General features: G+C 46.9%; 1 protein-coding gene across 2 annotated transcripts in view; it reads left to right on the top strand.

Annotated features, from left to right (window-relative positions):
- Positions 1–16,109: 16,109 nt before the first annotated feature.
- Delta (neurogenic locus protein delta) overlaps positions 16,110–27,268 on the top strand; it is a 29,458-nt gene continuing 18,299 nt past the window's right edge. Inside the window, exons 1-2 of one of the 2 annotated variants that reach the window (XM_077417406.1) lie at positions 16,110–17,211; positions 22,020–22,322. In XM_077417406.1, the coding sequence (XP_077273532.1) occupies positions 17,152–17,211; positions 22,020–22,322 (363 nt within the window). In that variant the 5' untranslated portion in view covers positions 16,110–17,151. Of the gene's footprint in view, positions 17,212–19,254; positions 19,497–22,019; positions 22,323–27,268 lie in introns of those variants that run through there. The other variant, XM_077417407.1, reaches the window with a different exon arrangement.

The raw sequence follows: 27,268 nt of genomic DNA, 5'->3' as shown, positions 1-27,268 counted from the left end.
TACGGAGAAAAAATGAATCGTGCGAAATCCACACGTCAACGCATATTTAAAAAAATCATGGATACTTTTAATATACACTCCGTTTAAAGAAGCTCATATGCACCGAGTGCATCGTGGGGCTGAAAGTGCGAAAGGGAGCATACGCGGGGCCCGTTTCGCGTTTCGCTTCGCTAATTTCGTGCGTTCGCACGCCGAAATAAATGCTTTAATTTCGTGGTAACCTGCCGCCGCGGCCGCGCCTAATTGGTATAGACGACGACGCCGGAGAACGCGCGTTCGCTCGTTCGCTCGTTCGCTCGTTCGCCCGGTACACTGGGACATGTGTTATAATACATTTATAATATAACGTCAAGCAATGCGATTATTTGTTAAATTCTACTAATCCGATTAACTGAAAAAATACCTCTTAAGAATTCTAGTCTTCGATCAGCAATAATTTTAATCGTCTCGACGGTTTTTCCGCGACGATGCCGTGTCGGTGATTAAGGCGACAGAGCGCATGTATCGGCTGTTTTTACCATAACAATGGACGGTTCGTCACAGCCATAAAGGTAAGCGCGCGTACGACTGTATTGTGTTCCACGGTTCCCACACGCGGCGTGTACGTGACGCGAATTCATCGCGCTAATGGGAGTGCGTACAACGCGCGCGTTTCTGTTTTTCTGTTAAGAGAGACGCCTCCGGCGCGAGATCGCCAAAGTGGTTGCGGCTTCTCAGCCAGATTTCAATTCGTAAATTGAATACAAAGGTCGAATGAATTATACTTGCGGAATGTATATAGAATGTTGTGCAGCTTCTTATGAAAAGAGAGAATAAAAAAAACAAAAGAAAAATGTGAAAAAGCATAAAGATGTTATCAATCTTTGAGCTGTTAAATAAAATAATAAACGATTAATGGATAAAAAACGGAGATTCAGCCGAATTAAATTTTGTTTCAGGTCGATCTAAAATTTAAAAAAATGTCAAATCTAAACGCGTCTATATTATCGTTCTTTATTTGGTATGTGCATCGTGCTTTCTCGAGAAGGCATATATACAGGTAAATGGAAATTAGTTTGTCCGGCGTGTGACCAAATCGACCGTGAGAGAGACGATCGTGTGGATCTTAAATAAAAAAAAAAAAAAAAAAGAAATGCATCTCGTGTTGGCGTTCGCATGTTGCTGGATTTTCGAATGCTTACGCGAGCTATGACTCATCGCCGACTGAAAAGGCTGTTCATTAGCATTTACTCTGTGACGAGAAATCTTCTATTCTTCGAGTACATCGCCAATTACAGGACGCGTGGTATCGAACAAACTGACGACAGGCACAAAAGGTGCGACTTATTATCCTTTTTACTCTCTCGAGGAGAGAGAGCCTCGTACGATCGAACTCAATAGTTCCTATATATTCGAAAGACCAATTAATTTCCAATGAACTTGGAGAACGGCAGCTGCGTATCAGGAAAAGCTTTTCATACCGGTGCCTCGCCTCCCCTCCCGCCCGCTATATTTCCCTCTTTTTCTTCGACTAAGGACGCGTCTCGTTTTAAGAAGAAGCAGCAGGCTTCTCGACTGTCCCACTCCCTCCTTCCGCATCCTCCTTGTCCTTTTTTTCCCGTTGTACCACTCCCACGGGGCCTTTTAGCTGAAGAAAACCCAAGAACAGATGCTTCTTTCTCACCGCGTGATCTTTCTTTTTCTCGTTTCTTCCATCCCCTCTCCCGGTGCCGAGAGCAGCAGGCAGGTAAACGCGAAGGTTGCAGTCAGATGCAAATCGCGAGCTTTTTCGCTCTGATTCGCTCTGCTCGAGTACCTATCGAGAGCATTGTCGTCCCTTCCCTTTTCGCAGGGTCCGTCCTGCGACGATCATGAAGGGAGCGTGAACATAGACAATGATGGTGTCCTGGTCTTTGTTAGATCGAGAAGTACGGGCGCTTCCATCGCTACAGACCGAATCCATCGATCATTCGTGATCAACTATATTGAACACATTTATCATTTCTCGTATATATAAAGCTATTATGATTACGATATCTAATCTTATTTATTTAATCTTCTCAACGTAGTTTTGTGTGTGTGTGTGTGTGTGTGTGTGCCGAGAAAATAAAGATTTACTCTTTGACAGTAAAAACGGCCAGTCTAGATAACTCTTTTAAAATATTTCTGAAGAAATATTCCGTCCTTCTGATTACAATTGTTATCTCACAATTATCTCGCACCTTGACTCATAAAGTTATCGGCGGAGTCTGAGATAACTTCCGCAAGTAGCGGGTTTTTTTTTCGACAGAAAGAATATATAGTGTTTTATTAAACGAGTAAAATTGCGTTCCGTTAGGCGAGAACACATTTTATTGAGACATTTGTTGAATCGACAGAATAGATCGTTTATTTCCGGGGGATCTCCCGTTTCCCAATTGTTACAACGACACAGGAGGTACGTGACGAAAAATATGAGGGTGTGTTTATGACGGTTTCTAACGTAGGCCCATCGTGAGGTCAGCGTGATTCACGTAATGACTCGTAATCTTCCGGTAGGATCTAGTTAATACCATTGTGCGGTTTCGGAGTGATTGGTAAAGATTCATCGAGGGTCGATCGAGGGACTCTGGGAGAGAGGGCAGTCGATAGTCCCTCGGGGCATAAGTGGACGCACGTATTCCGATTCCACCTGGAGAGACCGAGAAGACATCCAGTCTCGGTTGCTTAATCGCGATTTCGTCCGCAGCTGTCAATACGGAGCGTTCCAGATTATCTTGCGAAGAATATTGTGTTCATTTCGAATCGCAGGATGAAGCGAGGACGGAGCGACTTCTCGCAAAACTGTTATAAATTATTCTCTTCTGATTTTCCAAGACAAAAGACCGTTGGAGCTTGACGCGTAGAGTAGATTCATTATAGACGAATAAAAATAATTCTGTCGTGTTTCTTCGTTTTCGCAGATATTTAATTGATGCTTAAGGAGACTTCAGTAGTTACTCAATTGTGAACACCGTGAACATTATCGTGAATAAAAAAAACAGAGAGGATATTTTCCATTACAATGCTGAACTGTTTTAAACGCGATAAAAGAGAACTGAGGCAACTCATTTCAAATTGCTTCTAAAGATACTCGAATGGTGCTCTCAATCTCGCGTAAAGATCGAGTCAGTCGTGGGGTCCGGCGGCAAGGTGCGGAAACATTTACGGGAGCCTCTTCTTCTTCAGAGGACACACGGCTGCGTGGTAGGGAGACGGCACGCGTGCCACGCGCCCGATCTCTCCCGAAGGGCAGCGGGTGCGTACGAGGCGCCTGATACGAGCGATAATAATCTCTCCCGGAGTGACTCTGCCGGCACAATATCCCCACTACGAATCCGCAGACCCAGCGCGATACGTGATGTTGCAGCTGCTGTTTCTCCCGGCGTCGGGCCTTCTTTCTTTCCCTCTTCCTTCCGTTCTTTCGGACTCCTTTTCTTCTTGGCCGATGTCCCTCCTGCTCGTGATACAGCTCGATTTATTCCCTTACACCCTGACCTCCAAAGTAGAATGTATTTATATAATTGCATTTGCACAACATACTTTTTTTCTCTTCGAGGAGAAGGAGAAGTGAACCGAGTTAAATTGCTATTAAAAATTACATCTATTTTCGAGCTTTCTAACTTTTACTAACTACCCCTTTACAGTCTTAACATTCGTCGCTCCGAAATGGTCTTCCGAGAAAACTTTACGCGACGACAGGTGAATCCGCGCGATTTCGTGCCGGTGTAACAGCGGCGTTGTTTTATGACGGCAGATAGAAACCGGAAGGAAGGACCGAGTGAGAATGCGCATTCTCTCTCCGCACGTTTACGGACGCGGGACGGATATTATATTCCGTTTGCACGAGCGGCAGAGTTCTCACAGCCGAAAAAGCAATCTCGTATACGTTTGTTTGATTCGCAAGCACTCGACTTAATCCTTTTTCGTGTTTGCTTTCCCAGAGTACGGCTTTTCGTGACGCGAACACGATAACTGGTGCCCCTTAATTTGACTGTGGTTTCTGGTAGTATTTCTTACGCTGATGTACGGCCAGAGATGGCGGGAAATTGTCGCGCGTTTCTCTGGAATTATAATTGCAACATTGTCGGTAAAGTAATGGGACGTTTATACGTACCGATTAATTTTCTTGTTTAGATATAAATCGTATAATAAACTTAACGTAGAGCAAAGAGTAAATAATTGAATGAAACATTCGCGTTATTTATGTACCGGGACAAGGGTATGATAAAAGAATTGAGAAATTGAGTATACTGAACCGCATAATGCATATCCAAATTGCCGGTATAATTATGTCGCGCGTGTTACTTGGCTGCACCTGCAACTTGCCGAAACACATAATGTCTCGCAGAAATATTTAAACCTAATTTGCCAGCTTGATATTTCGCGCGTGGCCGGGAGATATTTTGCCAGCCTTCACCCAGCTCGATACGTATCAGGAATATGTATGTACGAATCAGCAAATGAAATTCCTTGCGAGAAATTACACAAAAGATTTTTGAAATCACACAAAGATCAGAACTAATTTCGTTTGCAATTGTTCTTGATTGTCAGTCGGGATTTTCTCGATAAAAGTATCGATGGTATCCGTGCAAATAATAAATTTTGCTGAAATTGTCAATATTAAACTCCGGTAAATTAAGTGAAATAATTGTGGAATTGATCGCGACGTTATATTACAAATCAAATATAGTTATACTTTTTTGTTTTCTTTTCTTTTCAAACAAATTCGAACTCTGTGGCACAAACTGCACGAAATAACCGACTTTCAACGAAATTCGCGTGGTGGCTCCCTAATCTGGATATTTGCCAACTGCCCTAATTCAAAGGTTCACCTTCCTAATACCATGTAACATTCGGCACACACCGAGGCCGAGGCAGCGATTGCGCGTCATCTGCTTCTCTCATCGTCTTCCTTCTTTCCATTTTTCGACTTCAGCGTATCCACGTCTCGATTCGTAAATTAGAGTACAAAAAAATTATAAGTAATTCCATTGTTTCCGGTCTACTATTTCGCTCTGCTACGCTACGTCTTATCAGAAAGACTAAGAGGACTAATCTAATTTAAAGTTTAATAGCAATCTTTATTTTAAGACAAGTTAAACTAAATGAAGAAAAGGTTCTTGTTAATCTATAACAGCACCCTTAAAAACTAATTCACGAAAAGTTCATCATTTTCATCAAAAACTATTCTCGACGAACTTTAGACGAACGAAAGCTTATCGATGACATGCTCTCTCGCATCAGAGAGGACATCGGTCTAAAAATACAATTGTCTAATCTATGTTTGTCTACTCTCTCGCTCTCAGGATGACAAGACTATGTTTTATGACAAGCTGCGCACACTTATACGTGTAAAATGCACACACACATACACTTGCTCTGTTATTTCTCTAACACTCTTCCCTAGCGAGTTTATACTACGCAAAAGTCTCTAACGTCATTCGTTGCAGAACCGATGGATGGGGTGCGGTGAATCCTCATTTCTCCCCCCCCCTCTCTCTCTCTCTCTCTCTCGGCCGGAGGGCGCGTATTATGCGGCATACGCATCGGTGCTATACGGGGTGACAGATTATTATGACGCGCACACTGCGCTCCCCCCGGCTGCAGGCATTGTGTCGGGGATATAATGGCCTGGACCTGTCTCGGCCACGCATCCACGTCCCTTATTGTTAGTTAGCACGGAATCGTCCCTCTAGCTCACCCCTATCTCACCTCTATCCGAATTTCGCAGGCCTGCGTGCCCTGCCAAGTGCCGTGCAGCCGTCGCAGCTAATAAATCCGCGTCGCTATATTAAGAATGCTTATGACGCTAATGTACAGTATCCCTTGTTATAATTTTAGCAATATTATCGTCTGATACGAAATCACATCTATATAAAAATATAAATTACTTTATAGGCTAGTGAATTCATCCGATACCCTTTTAATAATTAATAATATTTTTGATGTATAAACAACGCGAATAAATTGTCATGTCAGGCAATACGCTGATAATGCGAAAACGAGCACGGGATGCCCATATTATCGGGCCATTTGTCGAAATAATTTCCACCGTATAGTCATGAAACGCAGCAATCGTGTCAATATGACGTCTCGCGTAATTGTTTGTCCCCGTTAATGCGGACCGCGCAAATGAAGCGTGCAAATCCCCGACCGAGAGAGAATTCCCTCCGGCGCGCGGCGCAGTGCTGCGGCGTGTATAATTAATAACGCCCTGGCGCTGGTATCTTTTGTATCATTTATGAGCGCCGTTGCGTAATGGCGCTTCGATTAATCGGACTCGTGATTTCGCCCGATACGCCGCGAGATCTTCCGCGAGATCCGCGCATACGTATGCACGAGCGTTTAACGTTGCATTTATCATATCCACGCTACGACTTAATTAATAATTCAATGTCACGACGTAAACGTAAACGCGAACGCGCGGATGTTTCAATGTAAAGAGATGGAAAGAGAAAGAAAGATCGTTCGCCCGACGTCGCACAAAGGCGCCTAATTTAGCTGAAGTTCTCGCCGCGTCGTCATTATCCCGCGACTGCGGCGCACCTCGTCGATCATTTAACGGCGGCCATTACTGCGCCGGTGCATCAATTAACTACATTCGTGCTTCTCCTGTGGCTTTATACGTACATGCATATATTACTATATATACGCACAGATAACAGAGAGGAGAGAGAAAAAGAGAGAAATATTTCTGTGTCGAGGCGCGCGAGTAAGTCCCTTGAGCAAAATAATATATTCTCGTTCGGTGTGCCCTGTGAGAACGAGCGTGGCCTAGTAGACAGCGCACTGGTCTATTGAGCCAAAGGTTCCAGATTCGTTTCCTGGTAGAGCTAGAAAATTTTATTCGCTCGTTCTCCTCTCGGAAGGCAATGGCAAACCACCGAGAGTATGTCTGCCACGAAAACTTCTCTAAAAATTGCCGTTCGAAATCGGCGTTAAGCTGTAGGTTCCATATACAATGTGTATAATCCACGTGCGCAACACACATGTATATGAAGAGAAGTCACCACGCTCGGGCACGAGTAATAGGACTGAGTATGTATGTGCCCTGTGCCCTATCGATATACCGTAGCCGTTGCTGTATACCTCTTTTTCAGAATTCCTCTTGCCACGGCTACGTGTGAAATACGGTGAAAAGACAATAAGATCTGTGCGGCTTGGTGAACAATTTTTTTCTTTCTGCCAGGCTCTTATGTCTGTTTCAATTGCATTTAATTTATCTGAATCACAAATGGTCGGTTGATTTAATTTCTGCGACGAGTTTTGCTTATTTGACGATAACCTCGGACCTATATCGAAGTTTTTAAATTTTTTGTGGTACCATTAGAAGTTTGTGAACACTTCTCTGGTGTGTATTTGTCTTGTGGCGTTTGTTTCATCGTTTGTTCTGTTTTCTGTGGTTTCGGTGTTTTAATCGATGCATTACTCTTGCTTGGCGGTGAGTACCAGCAAGAGTGACGGAATGACACCCACTCTGAAAGGTGGTTTTTTCTTGGAGGTGGCCAGCTCCTTCTTCCTCTTATGTTCTTCTTTCCATTTTTTTAATTTTTTTACTGTGCTTGCCGTGAAATTTGCGGAAGCACTGATAATCTTCCCAATTTACTTGTTTTGAATGACGATTTATCTACGAGCGTAACTCTCTCACAATTTTCATTACAACAGGATGGAATATTTTGTCATTCTATAACGTTACATTGGATGTTTGCGCACGAGAGAAATGTTTTTTATACAACTTTGAAAAAGATTTTCAATCGGAGTCGTACGGTTTTGGAAGGCAAAGTTTGTTTAAATTATACAAAGTTATCCAAAGTAACTCCAAAGTTATATGACGCGTTTCTACAGCGCGATATAACGAAGGACAGTGATAAAGTGAATTAACTCGTTGTTGCCGCTGATTACGGCCGAGTTCGCAATTAGTAAATTGATTCGCGACTCACGAGCCGTACGCACGAGCATTGGACGAGCGATAAAATAGCTACTATAAATAACAGTTACGTGCAATGCGCATAAATCACTTCCCTGTGGTGTGCGACTGAGATGCGCGAATTAATGGCCTTTCCATCACTGCAACTAGGTTCATTAAATGTTCGTGCGTACAATTATATAGCGACACAATTCAACGAATTTAAGAATGAGTTTTGCGATTTATTAAAAACAATCGTTTTACCGACTACACGCACGATTTATATATATTTCAGTGAAAGCTAAGTCACGTGAAATTTTAATATCATCAGATTTTAAAAAATTATTCTTTATAATATTTTTTAATTAACAAAAAATTAATTGGGATTTTTTAAATATTAACGTAGAAATTCTCCAGAGAAATTTTCCTTAGAAGCAAATCGACATTCTCGTCAAAGCAATTTTTTTCATACTTATTTCTTAAATTATTTGTCGGTGGGCGCCCCGAGGAATGCTTGTGGTATGTCATTCGGCGGCATGCGTCGTCTCGATACATAATCGTAACCTTCGCAGATGCTGCAATCTCTTATGCGTGCGTGCGTGCCGCGGTCTCTTATGCGCGCGCCTTAATTGGCTTTACGTTCGTGTACACGCGCGCGCGCGCGCGCGAGCCGCCTTATTAAAACAGCACGAGCTGCACGAGGGCGACTAGCGACAGTGCGGCTACTGTGCTCGATCGTTGCGCACACGCTTCTCGCGAGTGAGCGGTGAGCGCACCGTCGCGGTCGCTCGCGGGGCGCGCCCGCGCCCGCGCCGCACCGTACAGCGTTGAGCGTTACACGATTTTCCGCGCGCATTCGTGCTAATAGCACGCATGCTCACTCACTTGTTTGTTCGCTCCATTCTTTTCCCGCTTTCGTTACTTGTCGCATGGGAATTCCGCCGTCGTGCCCATTCTATTTTTAGCCGATCACCGTAATTTCCTTCCGCGATAAATCTCACGCATTATCGTATAAGGTAGATGTTGACGTTAGAGTGGTTAGAGGAATACTGAAGTACGCTCGGCTATCGATATTCGTCTCGCATTGTTAGCATTAAATAGGAAAATCGTCAAAGAAAATTGCCAATTAATCCGTAATGACAGAAATAACGTAGATAATTGAATTTCAATTCAGATATCTATACTAAATATTAAATTTTACGAATACTTATATAAAAATCGAAATTATCGGGTATTACGGTAGGCATCTATATATGAGCTCCTTTAAACGAACACAGTAAATTGTACATCTGATTTTGACTTACCTGTCTAACAGTATGCGAATATGATTATTACGAGGGACCTCGTGTGCGATATTTATTTCTAGAACATGGTACATAGATAATGCGCCGTTCTCGGCACGCACGCGAGGCGAAACATTAACGCGAAATGATTGCCAATTAACATTAATACCGGCTTTACGTGCGCCGGAAGGTTGCCTATACAGCCAATATGCACAAACTAATAAAACTCAATAATATTGATCGGCGGAATAAACCGTGCAATTATCTGCTATTTCGAAGATATATTCTCGTCGAGGGTTATCAAGTTGTTAAATATTTAGGAGAACTTACAAGAAAATATTTTCTAATTTCGTTAATGAGCGATGTTGTTTAAAAAATAAACGCGCGTAAAATTACACTTGTGAAGAGAAGAGTTTGTTTTCGATTAGGTAAATCGAGGCATGTCGTAATTATCGACGATTTCATATTGGACTGTTGCAATGAAGGAATATACATATATATATATTACGCGCTAACGCGCCCACGGAGCGAGGCGTACACACGATTCACTTTGATAATCACGTAGCGTGTAAAGCGATATCAAAGGGATAGCGTTTCACGAAGGTAGCAGGTGATAAGTGAAGTAAATCTCTATCCCGTGGATTTATATGCGAGCCTCGTGACGCAAATTCCCAGCACCCATCGAACTATTCGCCTGCGTGAAGTCTGCATAAGAAAATATGCTTATTTTTAGCTTTTCTTTTATTTCTTCCCATCGACGCGACGCGCGAGAATTCTCTATTCTCGATCTCTCGCTATTTACGTTCAAGACGATCCAACTCACGCGTGCGTCGGCTTTTAACGCCCGCTTCGCCACCTTCTTTCGCGTCTTTTATAACGGTGACCCCTTTCGGCCTCGTGTCAATTGCATATTGCCATTCGCCGATACGGAAACAGGCTTCGCTCTAGTTTTCAAAATCATGGATATGAATAACCTTCCATGAGTCATTAGCTCATTTGGGCGGGGCACATGTCGATCAATGGTGTCATTGGGTGCAGCACACGAATCCTCGGAACGTACAAGTAATTTACGATGGTTTCTAGTGATCCGTTCGTTCGTATTATCGATCGTTCCCATTTAATCCACTATATAATTATCAATATAATTACTATCAAATGATAAAAGTTGATAATATTTAACAATAAAGTAAATATATTAGTAAATAAAGTAAATAAAGTAAATAGTAACAAACCGTTTATGTAAATTATATATTTGTCACGATAGTATTAAATAAACAAAAAAAATTATTAGTATGCTTATGTACCTAATATACTATGGTCTTTCTCATCACTACTTTTCTCAATTCTCTTTATGTATAAAGCTGATCTTACGATATAGGATTTAGAGTGTAGTTAAAACGGTTCTTGCTTTTGAAGCTACGAAAATAAATCGAGTACTCCAAATAGCGATTGCGGCTTACGTCGGTTTCGAGCTATTTCGCCAAGCGAAGTCGGCGATATCCGACACGAGCGTCGGCCAGAAATCGGTCAGGAACCACCAAAAGTTCTCCGCGAACTGTGACCGTGTCTTCCGAGAACCCGAGGGCCGCTACCGACTTCGTTTGACGCTACATCAAAGCAGATGCCGGGTAGAATATCGGCAACTGCTCTCGGGATAATTTCGACATCGGTGCACGCATCGCGCGATAATCCTATCAGCCGCCGAGTTGTGGGTTCAACCGGTGGTAAATGTCGAAGAACGCACGTGCCTGTATAGATGGGAAAGAGAAAGAGAAAGTGAATTTATTTTGCCCCCGGCTCAAGTCTTGCCAAGTAGGCAGGACCGACAAATTCAACGTATCTTATTATATATTCCAAAAAGAAAATTTACTCATAAAAAACCGTGTAAGAGGTTTTATCGTTGACGCTTTTCCGTGATGCTGATTGGTTCTCTCATTGCGCTTACTTCGAAAAACGGTCAATGTGTAAGAGAGAGAGAGAGAGGGGGGGGAGGGGGCGCGAGGGGCGCCATATGGGTTAGTAAATTTAACTCTGCTCACGAGAAAGCATGGAGGGCGAGAGAAGAGAACAGGAGAGAGAAAGAGCGAAGACAAGAGTACGTGGGAAGTGTGGAGAGGCGCAAAAGACCCCGGCCATCTGCTGCGGAGCGGCGGTTTCATAGTCAGAACCATAGTCAGAAATGCGCGAGCACCGATACGAGAAGATTGACGTGCGTCCAAAGATGCTGTACATTGGCGTGCAGTTTCGGCTCGAACGCACATCGCCGTTCGTGGAAACGGTAAAAAAAAAATTGTTTACCGAATTTACTGATAAATACGTGGAGCTTAAATTCTGCGTGTGAACTTACATGGCAGTTACAAGATAGTTTGGAGCCTTATAAATTGAATAGAATAAATATTTCTTGGACTCTTATAAATCATATATAATTTCGTCATAATATCATACAACAAATGTCCTTCCTCGCTTATCGATGATTCATATATGTATATGTAATATCGACTTTTTTATATCTCTCTCTAGATAAAACATATACCGTGATATCGTCAATTTTCCGATCTACGATTCGACGACTTTCATCGATTATATCTATTTACTTCTACCATATTTACATTTCGGCGCCTATGAACTATGAACGCCAGCAACAGCAAGCAGCATCAACAACAGCAGGAGGGAAAGACAAGTGCTACTCTCCCCTTGTTCGCTCTCTCTTTCTCCGCGGCATCTGCCAACTCTCTGCCTTCTCGATCTATCTATCTCTCGCCCTCGTTATCTCTCTCTTTCTCTCGGTTGCACCGACGGCTGCGTACGCATGCACGCGTGCAAGCGACGTTGGCAACACGCGTCGTACGTGCCACGCAAACGCAACCCCTATACACGTGCTCTCGGTGTTTTTCTCTCTTTCTCTCTCTCTCTCTCTCTCTCTCTCTCTCTCTCTCTCTCTCTCTCTCTCTCTCTCTCTCTTTCTCTCTCTCTCTCTCTCTCTCTCTCTCTCTCTCTCTCTCTCTCATTCCTTTAACACAATCAACCTGTCCGTACGCCATAACGATCTCATTGCAACGCGCGCGCGCGCGAAAGTAGGAAGGGAAAAAGCAGATGCGAGAGAGTGCGTCGATTCTGCACGTTCGTATCGGCCGACGCGCGTTACGCGCACGCGAGAGAAAGGAAGGACGGAAAAGAGCACGCGTTTCCCCCTTTTCGTTAATTGTGCTCGTCGAGCGAGGCAAAAATCAAAGTCGTTGCGAGCGAGAACGGCCGCCGCTGCCGACCTGTTGCAAATGCAACGCGACCGACGAGCTGACGACGCGTGCAACTTCTCCCTCGCCTGTAAGTACTCGACTACTCGACTACACGACTACGCGACGCCGACGCACGCACGCGTCTCCCCATATATATCGTACGCGCATCGAAATTACATCGCTAGGATGAGGCCGCTTCGAGTTGTAAACACTGCACGCAAACGTATTTTAAACCTGCCTACATATTTCAAAATTCATATGGAATCTGATGAAATTTCTAACATTTTTTACGATACTCATACACAGACTTTCTCAAAACCAAACCTTGATTAATCGTACCACATAGCGGATCGCATCGCCGATGTTGCAATAGCAATATCTCGATGTACGTGAACGACCTTCGGAACATAGGTTGAGCGTCGCGTATCGACGCGCATCGCCTTTCACAAGTTTATAAATTATCGCGTACAATTCGACAATGATATATCCCTTAGAACGTTGAACTCATCCTACGCACACATACGAGTATAACGTTCCATGCTATTACTGGACACGCAAGGTGTCTTGCTACTACTTGTATATATCAACCATAAAAAGTTTGATAAACTTTCTCCCAATAAAAAATTTTGTTGGGTGGTCAAAATAGCTTCTTGATTTTTCGAGCATTAAGAAGACTATACTATCGACGTTTATAGTTTCTCCAAAGAGGCTCATATTCTTATTATAAGATTGATCAAGATCCTGTTTTTTTATTATACCGTACAAGTCGCGCGAGTTTCTCTCGCGATTAAAAACTGCGACAAATTACAGTTAAATTTAAGAATTTAAAGCAATTACATCGTATTAAAATCTATCGCGACACGTTTTAAAATCAGTTAAAAAATAACAGAGGAGGAACCGCGAAGAAAGAGCAAAGCCACCGGTGTAAAATCGGAACCGGTAAAAGGATCACAGTCGTGTAATCAGGTAAACAATGTGGCGATAAGTTGGCGGTAGAAAGAAGCCTTTGTTGTTTTCTTCGCCGCACGTTGCGGCATCGGGGGGAAGGCTTGGGAGCGAAGGAGAGCAGAGGCACCGCGCCACGGTGTCCGTAGCTGTACAGTGTACTTCCGGTCACGAGGTGGTTCAACAGGTCAGACCAACGGGGGAGCCAGATGAAACCACTTCCGGCCCCGATCGTCCCCCATGTCCCCGTTTTTCTTCCTTATTTCACACACGTGGGTAGCGTCTTTCTTCTTCCTCGCGCCCACCTTGTAGGCTATTGCTTGGAGCTAAAAAACGACGCTCATTCGACACACTAAAATAAGTTGAAAAAACGAAAATGTTATTAGATCAAGGGGTGCACTTCTGAGATATCAACAAAAAATGAGCGAAGCAACTGTCGCCGTCAGCCCGAGATTAAACTCGATAATATTCGCGAATTAAGCCATATTTTGGTTTTGCGTAACAAACGAAGGTAAGTAATCAAGCGTTTTACCGCGCGGTCTTTCGCCAAGCTCGCAAGTAGCACGCCGCAGATGCTGCGAAGAAAAGATATACCGCGAACGGTAAATCGCACGGTCGAGAGATTTTGCGAGATTTGTGAAAATTTTCCTCTTAAGTTGCGCATAATATATTTCGTTAAAGTTATAATTATAAATCGATATAGATATATATTATTGGTTGCGAAGAGTTATGAAGTTTGTCGCGACGTACGAGGTGTGTCACACGGAATGCTCGAAAGCTCGAAATTACTGACCGACGCGTGCAACCCCGGCAAATCTCTCGTTCCCGCGGGATGTAGACGGCGGAAATGCAATCCGCAACTCCCGACGGTAGTTCATCGAGTCGCTCTCTTCGTTCTCGCGAGAAAGTGCACGCATACCAGAGCGAACGGCGGCGGCAACGAGTGCGCGTGCCGCCGACCGCGATGCGGTCTTGGCCGCGCGTAAACTTTTGCGCGTTTATGCGCGCTGGACATTGCGCGTGTATGAATGAAAGAGCGACGGTCGAAGGAAGAACGGAGGGGGTCGAGCAATGGATTCGCCCGTGCGTATATATACGAGTGCTATACGGGCGAAAAACACTCAACCGCGAGTATATAAATACACGAACGCGTAAACGTGGATGTGTACACTTATGCGTATACTTTGCGTAAGCGCGATTCTCTCTCTTCTTATTCTCTTGCTTCCTCTATATGGATTTGGATTGGGAAAGAAAATGTATAAGTGTAACGTCAAAAATTTGTATCTACAGTGTCAACTACTTTCCGTCGTCAACATTTTACTGCCATACGCTTCATAGCCTTGTAAATAATGGAGCAAATAAAATCGATAATTATCTTTCTACTTTCGATTATACATAGTAAGTTTCAATCGCAAAAATAATATAACGTTCCAGTAAATCGTAGTTTATTTTTCAATTTTCGTGCCACGGCGTACATCAATCTGATTCATTCGTCGCAATCGTCCATCGCGTAAGACGCATTACTTATATGGGTAAACGAAGCGATATCTCGCGACCGCCTCTCGGCGCGGCATCAGCCGTATCACGAACGAATGATCCGCAGCTCCGAGCTCGACGTGCCGGACGCCGGACGCCGGACACGCGCTACGCACGTCCGCGTTCTCGCGCTCGCACGTACGCATCAGACATATACGCGTCGCGTACGCATATGCGTACGTACGTTGCCTCGTTTGTGCGCGCGCGCGCGCGCGTAAGAAACGTAACGCGCCGAACACGCTTAAAAAGAAGGGTATGACGTCACGCGCGAGGTGGTGGCACCCGGCGCGTGCCGCCAGTTTCGTAGACGGGGTACGAATTATCGCTCCCGGTGTGGAGGGGCGAGGAGAGAGGGAGAGAGACGATCGCGAGCCGTACCACCGTGAACGTGGGGCGCGGGAAAGCAGGAAGGGCGGTGCAGGCAGGGGGCACAGGCGCCCCGAGGTGTCCGCTAGCGGGCAGCTACGAGCGAGGGAGCGAGCGCGCGCGGGGCGAGTAGACGGGCAGGCGGGCGAGAAGTCCGCACGAGTGGCTACGGGGTGTCGTACAGGGGCTACGTGCGCGGTGGTGGGGGTGGGCGCGTGCAGCCGGCCTGCAGCTGCCTTGCCTTCTCGCGTTGCCCCTTTCCCCCCCACCCCTCGGACGGTCCCCGCGCCCGCACCGAAGCAGCCGCTTATACCCACCACCCTTCCGATTCGGTCGGTCGCGGGCACAACCCCTCCCGCCTGCTGGGCCAGGGGGGAACCGGCGGGACCACAATTATAAGTAGGGGTGCACCCGGCCTTGCTACCTCCAGTCGAGGGCTGTACTCTGTGACGAGCACGCGCGCGCGCGCGCGACCACTCGTCGCTCACCCCGCACACCCGGCCGGCCGTCCACGTCCAGGGCGCAGGCGTGCGCGAAGCCGTGAAGAAAAACGCATACGTATATATTGTCGCGCGGGAGCAGTAAAATCTTTCTTTCTCTTCGGAGGGAAAACGGGAGCGGGAGCCGGGAGCGCGCGAGAGAGATCGCCATCTGTCGTTGAGCCCGCGCCGATACGGTTGCCTGGTTGTCTGGCTGCCTCTGCGTTTGTCGGCGGTGGTGGTTCTCTCGAGTGCCGCGGTGTGGCGTTGGCGCGGTCGGTCAGTGGCGCGAGACGCGCGCGTACGGATACATCTTGGACAAGAGCGAGAGAGGACGGAGAAGCAGCGATTCAGCGTCGCGCACCCCTTCCGAACTTTGATCCGCTCGAGGGTCGCGCGCGGTCTTTTAGCGTCCGACGTCTCTCGAAGCGGCGTATCCCCTCGTCCACCTCCGACCGTCCGGCCCTTTTCTTCCCCCTTTCCACGAGCGAACGGCGCGAGGAGAAGGAGGAGGACCGAGGACCCCTTCGCCTTCCGCCGCGCGGCGCCGTCGTTCATCTTCGACTCTTCGTACAAGCACGCGCGAGGCGAGCCCGGAGCCACCTCCACTACCACGGCGGTTGCCCCACCGTTCTTCGCTTCTCCCCCCGTCGGCCCTACTTCGTCGCCCTTCCCCGTTACGGCGCTGCCCGCTGCCGCCGATCGCCAAGGGAGTATTCCTCGCGGCGCGACGGCGGGCGATCAGTGCGCGAATCGTCGTTGTTGCGACGATTGCCGAGGACGAGAGCGTCGTAGTTCGTCGTCAGTGATGGGAGGTACGACCGCGACGGGTTGGTTGTGACTCGTATACGAGAGAAAAAGAAAACGGGAAGAGATTCGCGACGGTCCGCGGCGAGAGGAAGAGAAAGAAAGAGGATTCTTGGCTTCGTCCTCCGCCCGGCGAACTCCTCGGCGTCCGTCGTCCCACGGATAATATACTGGAATCTGGAATAAAGTGTGTCAATGTCAACGGCAAGTGTGTAAAAAGTGAAAACCTCGTTCGTACGTATACATGCCGGCCAAATAAATCGTATACGCGCGCTCGCGTCCGGAGTGCACAGTGGTGAACGAGTTGAATCGAGCCGCGGTTTATTTGCCCGGTCCGGCGCTCGTTCGTTCGTTCGTTCGTTCGGTCGTCCGTCGATTCGCGCGGCGACGGCTCGCGTACATCGAGAACGCATATCCCGGCACGCGGGATCGTGGCTATGCAGCAGCCCCGCGGTGCCGCGGCGAGACGCAGGTAACGCCGACCGGCCGACGGGACGACGCGAGCGGAACGCGCGCGGATCGCCGCTCACATCCGCGCCTTCCGGGCAAGCGCCGGCGGCGTGTAAACACCGAGGGATACGCGACGCGTCAACATGTGGACCGCGATGCTCGTGTGGACGGCCGCCGTCGTTCTCCTGCCGACGCCTCGAGCGGTAAGTCCTCCGTTCTACGATTCTTTCGTCGTTACGTTCCACTTTCCGCGTCTCAAAAGTTCCTCCTTGCTTGCCGTCGGCAACTTGAATCGTCGCGCGCGCGCGGACTTTAGTTTACGCGGACATTGATTGAAGTTAGCCTCATTTCTCCGGCAAGAAGATCTGACGGAGACGAGAAACGCGACGTATCTGTTGTGAGGGACATGAACGTTGCCGCGCGTGCCAGGTGCCGAGGTTGCCGTAAAACACGAGACGTACGCGTATACGTGCGTCCGATTCCCGGAAATGACGCGAGAGTACGTGCGTTCCTCGAAATTACTTTGTATACGAATGAAGGGATTATTCCGTAAACCCCGAACGTAGTACTCGTCACGCGCGTTGTTGTAATTATTAGACATCAGGGAGGGGTTTGTGTCGGCACGGTCGGCCTTGGGCATCGCGATTCGATGAATGAGTTTGGCACGACAACGTTCGGCATCCGAACCAAGTCGACCAAGCGCCGCCTCGTATGCGCTACATAGGTGTATATATACGCTACATCTCATTGTCAGCTCGTAGAGATAGAGATAGTAGAGAGGGAGAGGGAGAGGGAGAGAGATCGGCATTGTTGTAAACTTATCGATATACGCGGGAAAAGGGAAGGCGCCGCGGAACAGACTCGACGTAACTGTCCACGATACGTTCGAGGCTCGGGTCGCGCACTCGCGCGAAAGCGGCACGACCCGATTAAAATCGCCCGATGAACAATCTCCGCGTAATCCCCGCGTCTAACGTTAAAAAAGATAACGACGAAAGCTCTCGCCGATATATCCCTGACCTCGCCGAATTTTTCATCTTCTAATCGTTCAACCTTGAGCCGCTAACTCCATTCGGCTAACGGGAAATGTGTGTGTGTGTCAGCTTGCTCTCCGGTTACTGGCTAATGGCGTAAATCGAAGGATCGAATCGAGTTGAACGCGGCAGTCGCGACTCCGATTCTTTTTCCCGCGTGAAAATAAAACGTAAAGTTTCTCTCGGTTTATTTAGTTACAAATTATCCGCGATCGCGTGCGTCTCCCGTATACTCGTCGAAGCCTCCGTCGCGTTTGACAGTCGCGGAATTGAGAACCGACTTGACTTTTTTCTCGCATTCTTCCTTTGGTGCTTCGCAATTCGTTATTTTTTCTTTTTTTTACGTTACATCGTTTCTCTCAAACGACCGATTCCGAATGCGACGAGCGATGCATTTCACGTATTATACGGCTCGTTTCTTCTCTCGGTTTCTTCTTCTCTCCGCACGGATTCCGAGGGAATTCTTCCTGGGAGAGATGTCTCCCCCGGCTTTCCCCCCCCTCCTCCATTCCTCGTGCGTTCTTCTTTCTGTCTACCACGATCCTTCGTGTTTGTGCGTGAGCTCGACTATACCTTCGCGCTTATCTCTTAGCGCGTTGTGCTTACCAGCTTCGATACTATACGCTATACAGCGAAATACGCATAAAACTGACTTTGCTTTTAGAATCGTCAATTTCTGCAACCGAATTAAATCGACAATATACCTACCTACGCTTTTTGTCAACTAATATCGATAGTGTCGCATTTGTTCTTAGCGGTCAGTTATTCTCTATTCTTTTCTTTTTTCATTTATTAATATTTTTTCCTACTTTTTTTCAAGTGTGTGACAGTTTAATTTTATCATCTTGTAAAATTGTTGATTATATATTATCCTCTCCCACAACCAGGGTACTCTTTTTCTCTTCTAAAATTTTCTTTCACCATTCGAAGAGTTCTCTCTTACTATCCGAAGGAGTCCCTAACGGCGTATTCGGCGGTGCACCCGACTCTAAATTTGGATGCACTCTTTTAGAAGTGTCTAGCCCCGCTTCTCTCTCTTCCTCTCCCTCTATATTCGTTTTTCTTCTCTCCCCGATGTTGCGCCTAGCGATGATTTCAAACCGCGTAGACTCTGTGTCTCTCTCTCTCTCTCTCGATCGCTTATTTTCGATCTTCGTGGAAGATCTTTGCGAGAATCCTGCCGATCGTTGGCGAGAGTCGGAGTCCTTTGTTGTCCAGTGCGGGGTGGCGAGGTGTCGCGATCGCGACCTCCCGAAGGAGACGCGCCTCAAAGGCGTCCGAAGGGTGGCCCGGGTGGCGGCGAAAATCGTTTTGTGCGTGACGAAACGCACCGAAACGCGTCGGTGCGGTGCCGTGTGTATATCCGTAAATACGCGTGGCGGCCATTCTCCGTTCCCAGAATAACTTTCCAGCGCGCCAAAAATGAGATTCCTCATCGCGAGGGCAGCGTCGAGGTGCGTGAGGTATATGTGTACGTATTCGTGCGACGTGTGTGCGGTGCGCGTGCTCGTTCAATCGTTTACTTTCGCGAGACGCGAACCAACGGGACGGATTCGCGACGAGTGCAATTGCATCGAGTGTCCCGGCCGCTTCAAACGCGGTGCGGCGATGGTGGATCGACGACAAAGACCCGTTCTTATCGCCGAGGACGCTTGTCTGACATCGAACGCGACGTTCGTCTCTAAGTAAATAAAGCCGGGGATCAGGTAGCTAACGTACCTCACGTTTTGCGTTGAAACGCGAGGTAAATCGTATATATAAATGTAAATGTATTATTCATTCTTTCGCTTTAAAAATAGCTGATTGCCACGAGAGTCGTTCGGTTTGCTTCGCGCGATACACTATGCATCCGCGAACCAACATTTATTTTTATCTCGCGAGGTCGCGTAGAATATCTTATTTTTCGAACTTGACGCGACACGGGATCTTTGTCGATCGCGACGTTCACAACTGTGCGCGATATCAAATGTACGTGGGATCTACGTACGACATAGAAGTTCTTATTCGGTGTGATACTCTATCCATATATATGTATCTGCACGTCAGCTGATTTAAATTACGCACGATTGTACCGCTTACTCCATTTCCCGATGACGGATCGCGACGGAACGAGGTTGCTAATGGCGCGCGTAATCGATGCGCGCGAGATACGCGATCGCGACAGACTCATGGGAGGTCGATAAAGGAAATCTAATGCCGCGAGCTCGTCGAGTTCGAACATCGCTAAAGAACTTACCGTTCGCTCTCGGCTATACGATATCTCGTGGGAAGCTTCGTTCGGAAGCGCATTCGTGTGCACGCTCGTGTATTATACGTAACGTACACACCGATCGCCATGTCTCTGCGTATATACGGTGTTCTCGGCGTCGCGACGACTAGGCTAGGAAAAATCAGAGACGCGTGTCTGACGTACCGTTTGCACTACGTAATATCGGCTCAATCGCGACCGATATTGACGTATCGAAGGAATCGTTAAACCTTGACTAACATGCTTTTTTCTCTCGGCAATTATTCGTTGGCTAGATATTTTATCGCACGTTTTTATATTAGACGATAATGACGATGTACAGAGGCTGATCGATCTCCCGTTCGACCGGAAGGCGCAAAGTCGCGGCGCGATTTAGTAGCGTGACGATGGCGCGCTAGTTAATCGCCGACGATTTTACGTCGCCGAAAAACGCGCTAATCGCTCTGCCGTTTTTCGCTTTGCGCTTCGAGCCGGGTCTCTGCTCGGTAATTTCGTTAAAGCAGCGCTTCGCGAGCCAACTAGAGCGTTGATGCATTTACGAGCTTGGTCGGCCGGCCTCTTTTTGCAGGCGGTTTGCATCCACGCGTTTCAAAAAGGAATATCCGTCGGCTTTAATAATAGCGCTCTGGCAGTTCGTCAAGTGGCAAGGAAAAATTTTCATTTTGAGCTTCTTTCTTTACTCGGAAAAATAACATCTGAATTAACATAAACATAAAAAAGATATATGTTTGCGCGTGAGATATATTTCGCTATATTAATGTTTTCTTTACGTATACTAATTAATTCTCTTTACTAATATTTTATAAAGATTTTAAGATTATATTAATAAAACGAGTCATTTGGAACGCTTGAAAAGTCATTGATCGCTAGATCTTAAAGGCAGAGCAAAGAACACGACCAACTAGACTACTGAACCGAGCTCGAATTTATTCGACGCAGACAAAAACCAGAATCGTCGAATCTGCGGTAAATCGTGGCGTATTTTCGCAATTCGATTATAATGGCGAAGCGCGACGACGAACTGTATGCTTCTCGCGGGATACGTTCTCGCGCAACGAGCGAGCGAGCGAGAGAGGTCCACGGTTTTTGTCGCATCGACTCGTTTCTCTCCTCCTGGGAGACGTGCGTGACACGCGTTCGCAAAAACGTGCGCGCACACGTGCTCCTGCGGCGTTTCGCATCATGGGGCACGAGACGACGGCGACGTCCCCCGTCTCGCGGGTGGAGAGAAAGAGAGAGCTTTGTTTGATACAAAGTTCTTTTTTTGCGTGACCCATGATGATTCGTCGCCAACTGTGGGCCAGATCCACCGTTATTAAAGTCATTTTACGATTGCACGCGTTACAGCTGCCAAAAAGACTCCCCGAAGAACGCTCTTTTCGTGATTTCCAATATTCGCGATTAATTCTTTATATTAAGATATTTTTCACGCGAGTTGGTACAATAATTCTCAATTTTCTCAACGCATAATCGTAATATCTAAGATAAATTTTTATCTAAGACAAATAAAAGATCTTCGTTTAGAATTGATATTTGGCGATTTTAATGTTTCTACGATTTTAAACGTCGTGTTTTAAATATCAATTTCGATTTTTAATATCTACAGTTTTAAGTTCGTCACAAGCTTCGGAAAATTTTGTACGTCGATAAGCTGAAATGACGAGCACTGATTTGCTTACGCGTATACCCTCTCGAAGAAGTAACGTCCGTAAACGCACGTGTTTTACAGGTGAACGCCTCGGGGGTGTTCGAGCTGAGGCTAAAGTCCTTCGTGAACGAGTTCGGCAAGGACAGCCTGGGCAAGTGCTGTTCCGGCAGCGCGTCCAAGACAGGCGAGTGCTCGGGGGTCTGTAAGACGAGGTTTCGAGTTTGCCTGAAGCAATACCAGGTGAAGATCGACACTACGTCGCCGTGCACGTATGGCGACGTCGTGACACCCGTTCTCGGCGAGAACAGGATTAATCTCAGCGCGAACGTCGCTTTGCCGAGCTTCACCAACCCCATCAGGTTCCCGTTCGAGTTCACATGGCCGGTAAGTCTTTTTACTATTTGCTATATTCTAGATCGTGTTACGTTTACTATTCTCACAACCAACATTCGCTCTTTCTCGAATTATTCCGAATGTTTTGGTTAACAAAGCTTCCGACATAACCGAGCAACAAGATTGTACACGTGTCTCGGTTATCAACGGAAATATAATTAAAAATTAGATGATATTTAAATGCGTTTTCGTGGAACGCGATTGCGAGATCGAGACTCGAGGAAGAACAGCGAGAGGCAGAGGACGAGGGAGCCGCGAAAGTGATGCGGGAATCGCGTTGTGCAGGGAGAAGGGAGAGGAAAGGTGGGGCTCGAAACTAAGGCGGCTAGCGAGCGAGCAGGCGAGCCGTGGGTCCCACGGCCGAAAAGGCTGCGTGATTCGCGTCCCAGACGAAGGCACGAGCGGCGAAAGGTCGAACGAACGAACGAACGAACGAATGACTACGTGCATACGGGGGGTGGCGGCAGTAGCTATAGGTGATTCGACGCATCGCGACGCGGTTTACATTTAACACGAATTATGTAGACGCGAAGGGAGAAAAAGGAGACGACAAAGACGACGCGACAGCGACGGCAACGGCGACGGCGACGGCGACGCTCGATTCCCGAAACTCCGCTGATGCGTATTTTTAGTTCCGCCGCGCGTGCGAGTCTCGCAAGCTCGCACGCGATCGACCTCTTTCTCTACCGGCGGTTAATTCCTATGTCTGCGTGCGGTACCTTCCTTCCTTCCTTCCTTCCTCCTTTTCTCTTCCTTTTCGCGTGCGTGTCACAGCACGAACTACGGAACTTAGAACCTATTACGCGTCGACAAAGTTTTATTTCGATTCGAGACCTTCTCTCGAAATCAACGAACATGTTTTTAGCGAAAGGATACACTTGTTATTATTTAGAAGATTTATATATATTTTCTACATTTTTTTTTATACTAATTAATTTTTAATAACTGTTTAAATGGATTTTATTTGACAGATGACATGTGTTCTTGTTCTTGTACAAATAATATACTCAACGTAGATTAAAAAGGATTTATAACAATAGAATGGATTCCCCATGAATTGCGATCGAAGCAATACGCTATTTGTTTGTAACGGTAAAACTCGGCAAATTTCCTTTCGCTGCAATCGAGTTCAAGTTTTACTCCGCCCGCGAGAGTACAAAAGTATTGAGTAACGGCTGGTGCGTCGCTTCCCCGATGCACTTCCGATCTTCTCATCTCACAGATTCTTATTACGACATCGCCCGTTTACGCGGAAGCGTTTCTTAATCCATCCCATTTCCTCTCCCAGACCTTCGTTTCCCGTTACTCTTTTGTCGCGCGCATATGCTCTTCCCGGCTATAAAAAAAAGGAACCTTAAATATAAAGGAGGGGGAGAGAGAGAGAGAGAGAGAGCGCCTCACATAATAATAGCGAAAATAGGTTTTTATTTTAAGGCTGCTTATTGTCACTTTTCGCGATGGTGTTCACGCAACATCATTTTCATATAACTTTTGGAGCGCTATGTTCAGAATGACTAAGTATACAAAGTCTGTTGAACAAGCATGTAAAAAGTGTGATAACGCTTTATTCAATAATTGTTACTTCCGTAGAATTCGATCGAAATTCCTGTCACAAGACGTCACTGTTTACCCAGTCACTCTTTCTTCGGCAACTTTTGTCTTTTCCCCCATGACGCGCCATCGACAAAGCGAAAATATGGTTTGTAAGCGTGTATCTGCCCTCACCCTTTCTCCCTCGTCACGTGGTCATCGGGCAGGTACGCGTCACCTGATGCACGCGCGTGGGTGAACCTTATTGACTGATTGACCAACTGCTCGTTTCTTGAACGATGTACGGTCGCACGAGTGATATATGTCATTATCGATTCCATCGTGCGAGTCGTTTAATTCCGGTTAATTCCTAAAATCATTTTTATATTATATGACAGTGTCACAATTGTATAACGACCGTTTTTACAAATCGAGAAAAAACTTTAACTATAATGTTCTTTTCTTTTTTTTTTTAACGAAAGAAGAATCTTGATGTTTTTTTTCATATCGATAACGAAACTTTTGTATGCAACGCGAACAACGATTCGTAATTGATTACAATAAGAGTTGAAAGTTGGAAATAGCAATGGCCAGTCCGATCGAAGCGTGCATTAATAAAACAGGTCGCGTCGCTTCGCATTAAGAATGGCCCGTGAAAGCGTGACTTTTGTTCGCATTATACGGCGAACGGGGAAGGAATAGAGCGGGAGCCATTCACGTTGATTCCACTCGCGAGTAATTATCCAATGTTACTTTTCGGAATATTCGCCTAGCCTCCAATTTCTCTAATTTCGAAATACAGCTTATAAGTAACACCCTCTATTATTTCCTAAAATATAATTTGAAAATATTCCGAAAGATTTCGACTCTAACACTTGCGATATATTTCTTTCTCTCGCGTTCGCACGTTCGGTTTCATATTACAATATTACATATACATATCGGTTGTATCGCGACTGCCTAGTGCCTATCGGTGTCCTTCTGTCTGACTCGTCTATTTTTACCGCGTCCTTTCATTCCTGGATGTGTCGCGCCGCTCGGCGCGTAGCGATGGGCGTTCTCGGGGATTAGGTAACGCGTTTCCGCGATGACTACGGGGACGATGGTGAAATTTTCGCGGCCGCCTTCGAATCGAAAGGAGGAAGAGGAAATCGCGGATAACGAGCGACGACACTCTGCCGCCGACGACGATGCATTTACATGTAGACCGCTCGCTCTCTCCGTCTCTCCTCTTTCCTCTACGCGACCGTCTTCCGCGATGATTAATACGCGCGTACATATACGCGCCCGCGCTCCGAGATTGCAGGCTACGTCCTGTTGTACGTGAAGAAACGCGAGTCGACGGAGAAAGAGAGAAAGGAAACAGACGAGAAGAAGAAGCGAATCACTCGATAGAGAGGACGGTCTGCGTGAGAGTTGAAGCGAGAGAAACGACGAGAGAAAGAGAGCGAGAGGGAGATCGAAAGAGGAGCACACGCGGGCCCGAGAAGAGGAACGACAAAGCGGCGCGGCGCGGCACGGTGGTTCGGGCTGACGGCGGTGAAGAAGGGAAAAGAGAGGCGAGAGAAGGTGGAGGTATGCTGCGCAGCCGTGGGAACTGACTGCCGAGCGAGCGAACAGCTCGCTCTCCTCTCTTTTTCGTTCTAGCGAGTGCCTGCCGGCTCTCGCTCTATCGTAGCGGCCGCGCCGCGCCGCGCCTGTCGCCTCTCCCTCTGTCGTATTCGGCCTCTCGCTCTAGCACGCGCACCGTCGGCACCGAGAGGACTTCTCTGATTCTTATTTCCCTCCCTCTCTCTCTCTCTCTCTCTCTCTCTCTCTCTCTCTCTCTCTCTCTCTCTCTCTCCCTCCCTCTCTCCTCCTCTTCCTCCTCCTCCTTCTCCTCGTCATCCCTCGCGTCCGCAAGGAAAAGGATCGGGCTAGGACGCGTTTCCTTAGCTACCTCCCTCCCTCCCTCTCGGGCATATCCTCGTCCGATCGTCTTTATCGTCCTGTGGATTTCTCAGCCCGCCTTCCGCGACCGCGCGTCGCGCTGGTCGTCAGCAATCGCCGCTGCCGCTACCGGTGCACACGCATACGTACGTACACACAACACACACCGTACCCGCCGAGGCGCATTGTTCCCGCAGAGAACCGCGCCTTTTTTCGAACGCCTGGTCGCGATTCCTCGCCGATTTCATTCCAATCCCCCGTAATAAATTAGCGGACGATCACGGTGGCATTTGTCTTCTCGGCGATTTATTCTCTCCCTTTTTCTCTCTTTTGCTCCTGATTTGTTGCTCTTACCACAAGGTACGATCTTTTTTCTCTCGTTTTCGTTAAGTACACGTCCCGCGTGTCTAAACTTCGAGACGCGTCCTTGCCGCGAGAGAAAAAGGCGGTATAGCCCTGTGTTTCTCGTCTCGCTTCCGTCTACGCCTACTATGTTCTGCCCTCGTGTTCCTCGCTTTTTCGCCCTTCTCGCGTGTTCGAGGCTCTTGTGCCTTGGACCGGTCTCGAACTACGTCTCGCACATTCGGTATCTCGTCGTGAAAGATGTGTGAATATGTGTGTGTGCGCGTGTGTGTGTGTGTGGTGCACCACAACCTGCGCTTCTCTCTTTCTCCATTCGCTTTTTTTAGCGGAGACAAATTGCTCCCTCGTCCTTCAACCCTTTCGCGGCGAAGGGCGAATGCGTACCTGTACCTGTACGCGGTCCATACTTACACCGCAAAGTTAATTTTAGGTGGAAATATCCATACAAGTATGTGAAATATGCAGGAAATAATGATCGATAATGTTAAATAATAATATGTTTTCTTGTAAGAAACTAATTACTTGCCGGAAAAGTCGATAGATAAAATTTGAATAAATATTTCCTTGATTTCATTACCGAACACATATATCTAAATATTGATTCATTTCAACATTTATATACTGTATAATCTTATTGCTGTATTATTTTTTGCCTCGCGGTTTTCGTTTTGCACGTCGAGATTGCGTTTAAAGCGGAAGGAAATCTCGCGGAAGATGAGAGAGCGCGGTGCGTAACGGAGTTCGCGCATAAATTTCCATGTGCGAGATGACATTCGCCATGGGATTACCGAGGGAGACTCGTTTACGGGAACTCGGGCGAAACACGGGCGGGAATAACGACGCCGGCGGATATAAACATTTATTATTCTCCGCGTGGCAACGACTAACGAGGTCGCGCATAATACCGCGAGCCGCGCGGTGCTCTCTTTCTGTGTTTACCGTACGTGCTCATGCGACGTTAAATAATTAAACGACGTATTATCACCACACATACGTGTAGTATAGGGTATGCTGCGTCCAGCACGTACGTGTATTACACCGTGTGGCCTCTCGTCGCGACATGTCCAAGTGACCGTAGTGCTGTAGTGCCTCGTGTGGTTTCTCGGCGACGGGGG

Source organism: Temnothorax americanus, unplaced genomic scaffold, assembly GCF_048541705.1.
Source record: "Temnothorax americanus isolate GAGA-0224 unplaced genomic scaffold, ASM4854170v1 Scaffold49, whole genome shotgun sequence".
Classification (NCBI taxonomy): domain Eukaryota; kingdom Metazoa; phylum Arthropoda; class Insecta; order Hymenoptera; family Formicidae; genus Temnothorax; species Temnothorax americanus.
Note: the sequence above shows the minus strand (reverse complement) of the source record. Positions and strands in the feature narration are given on the sequence as shown.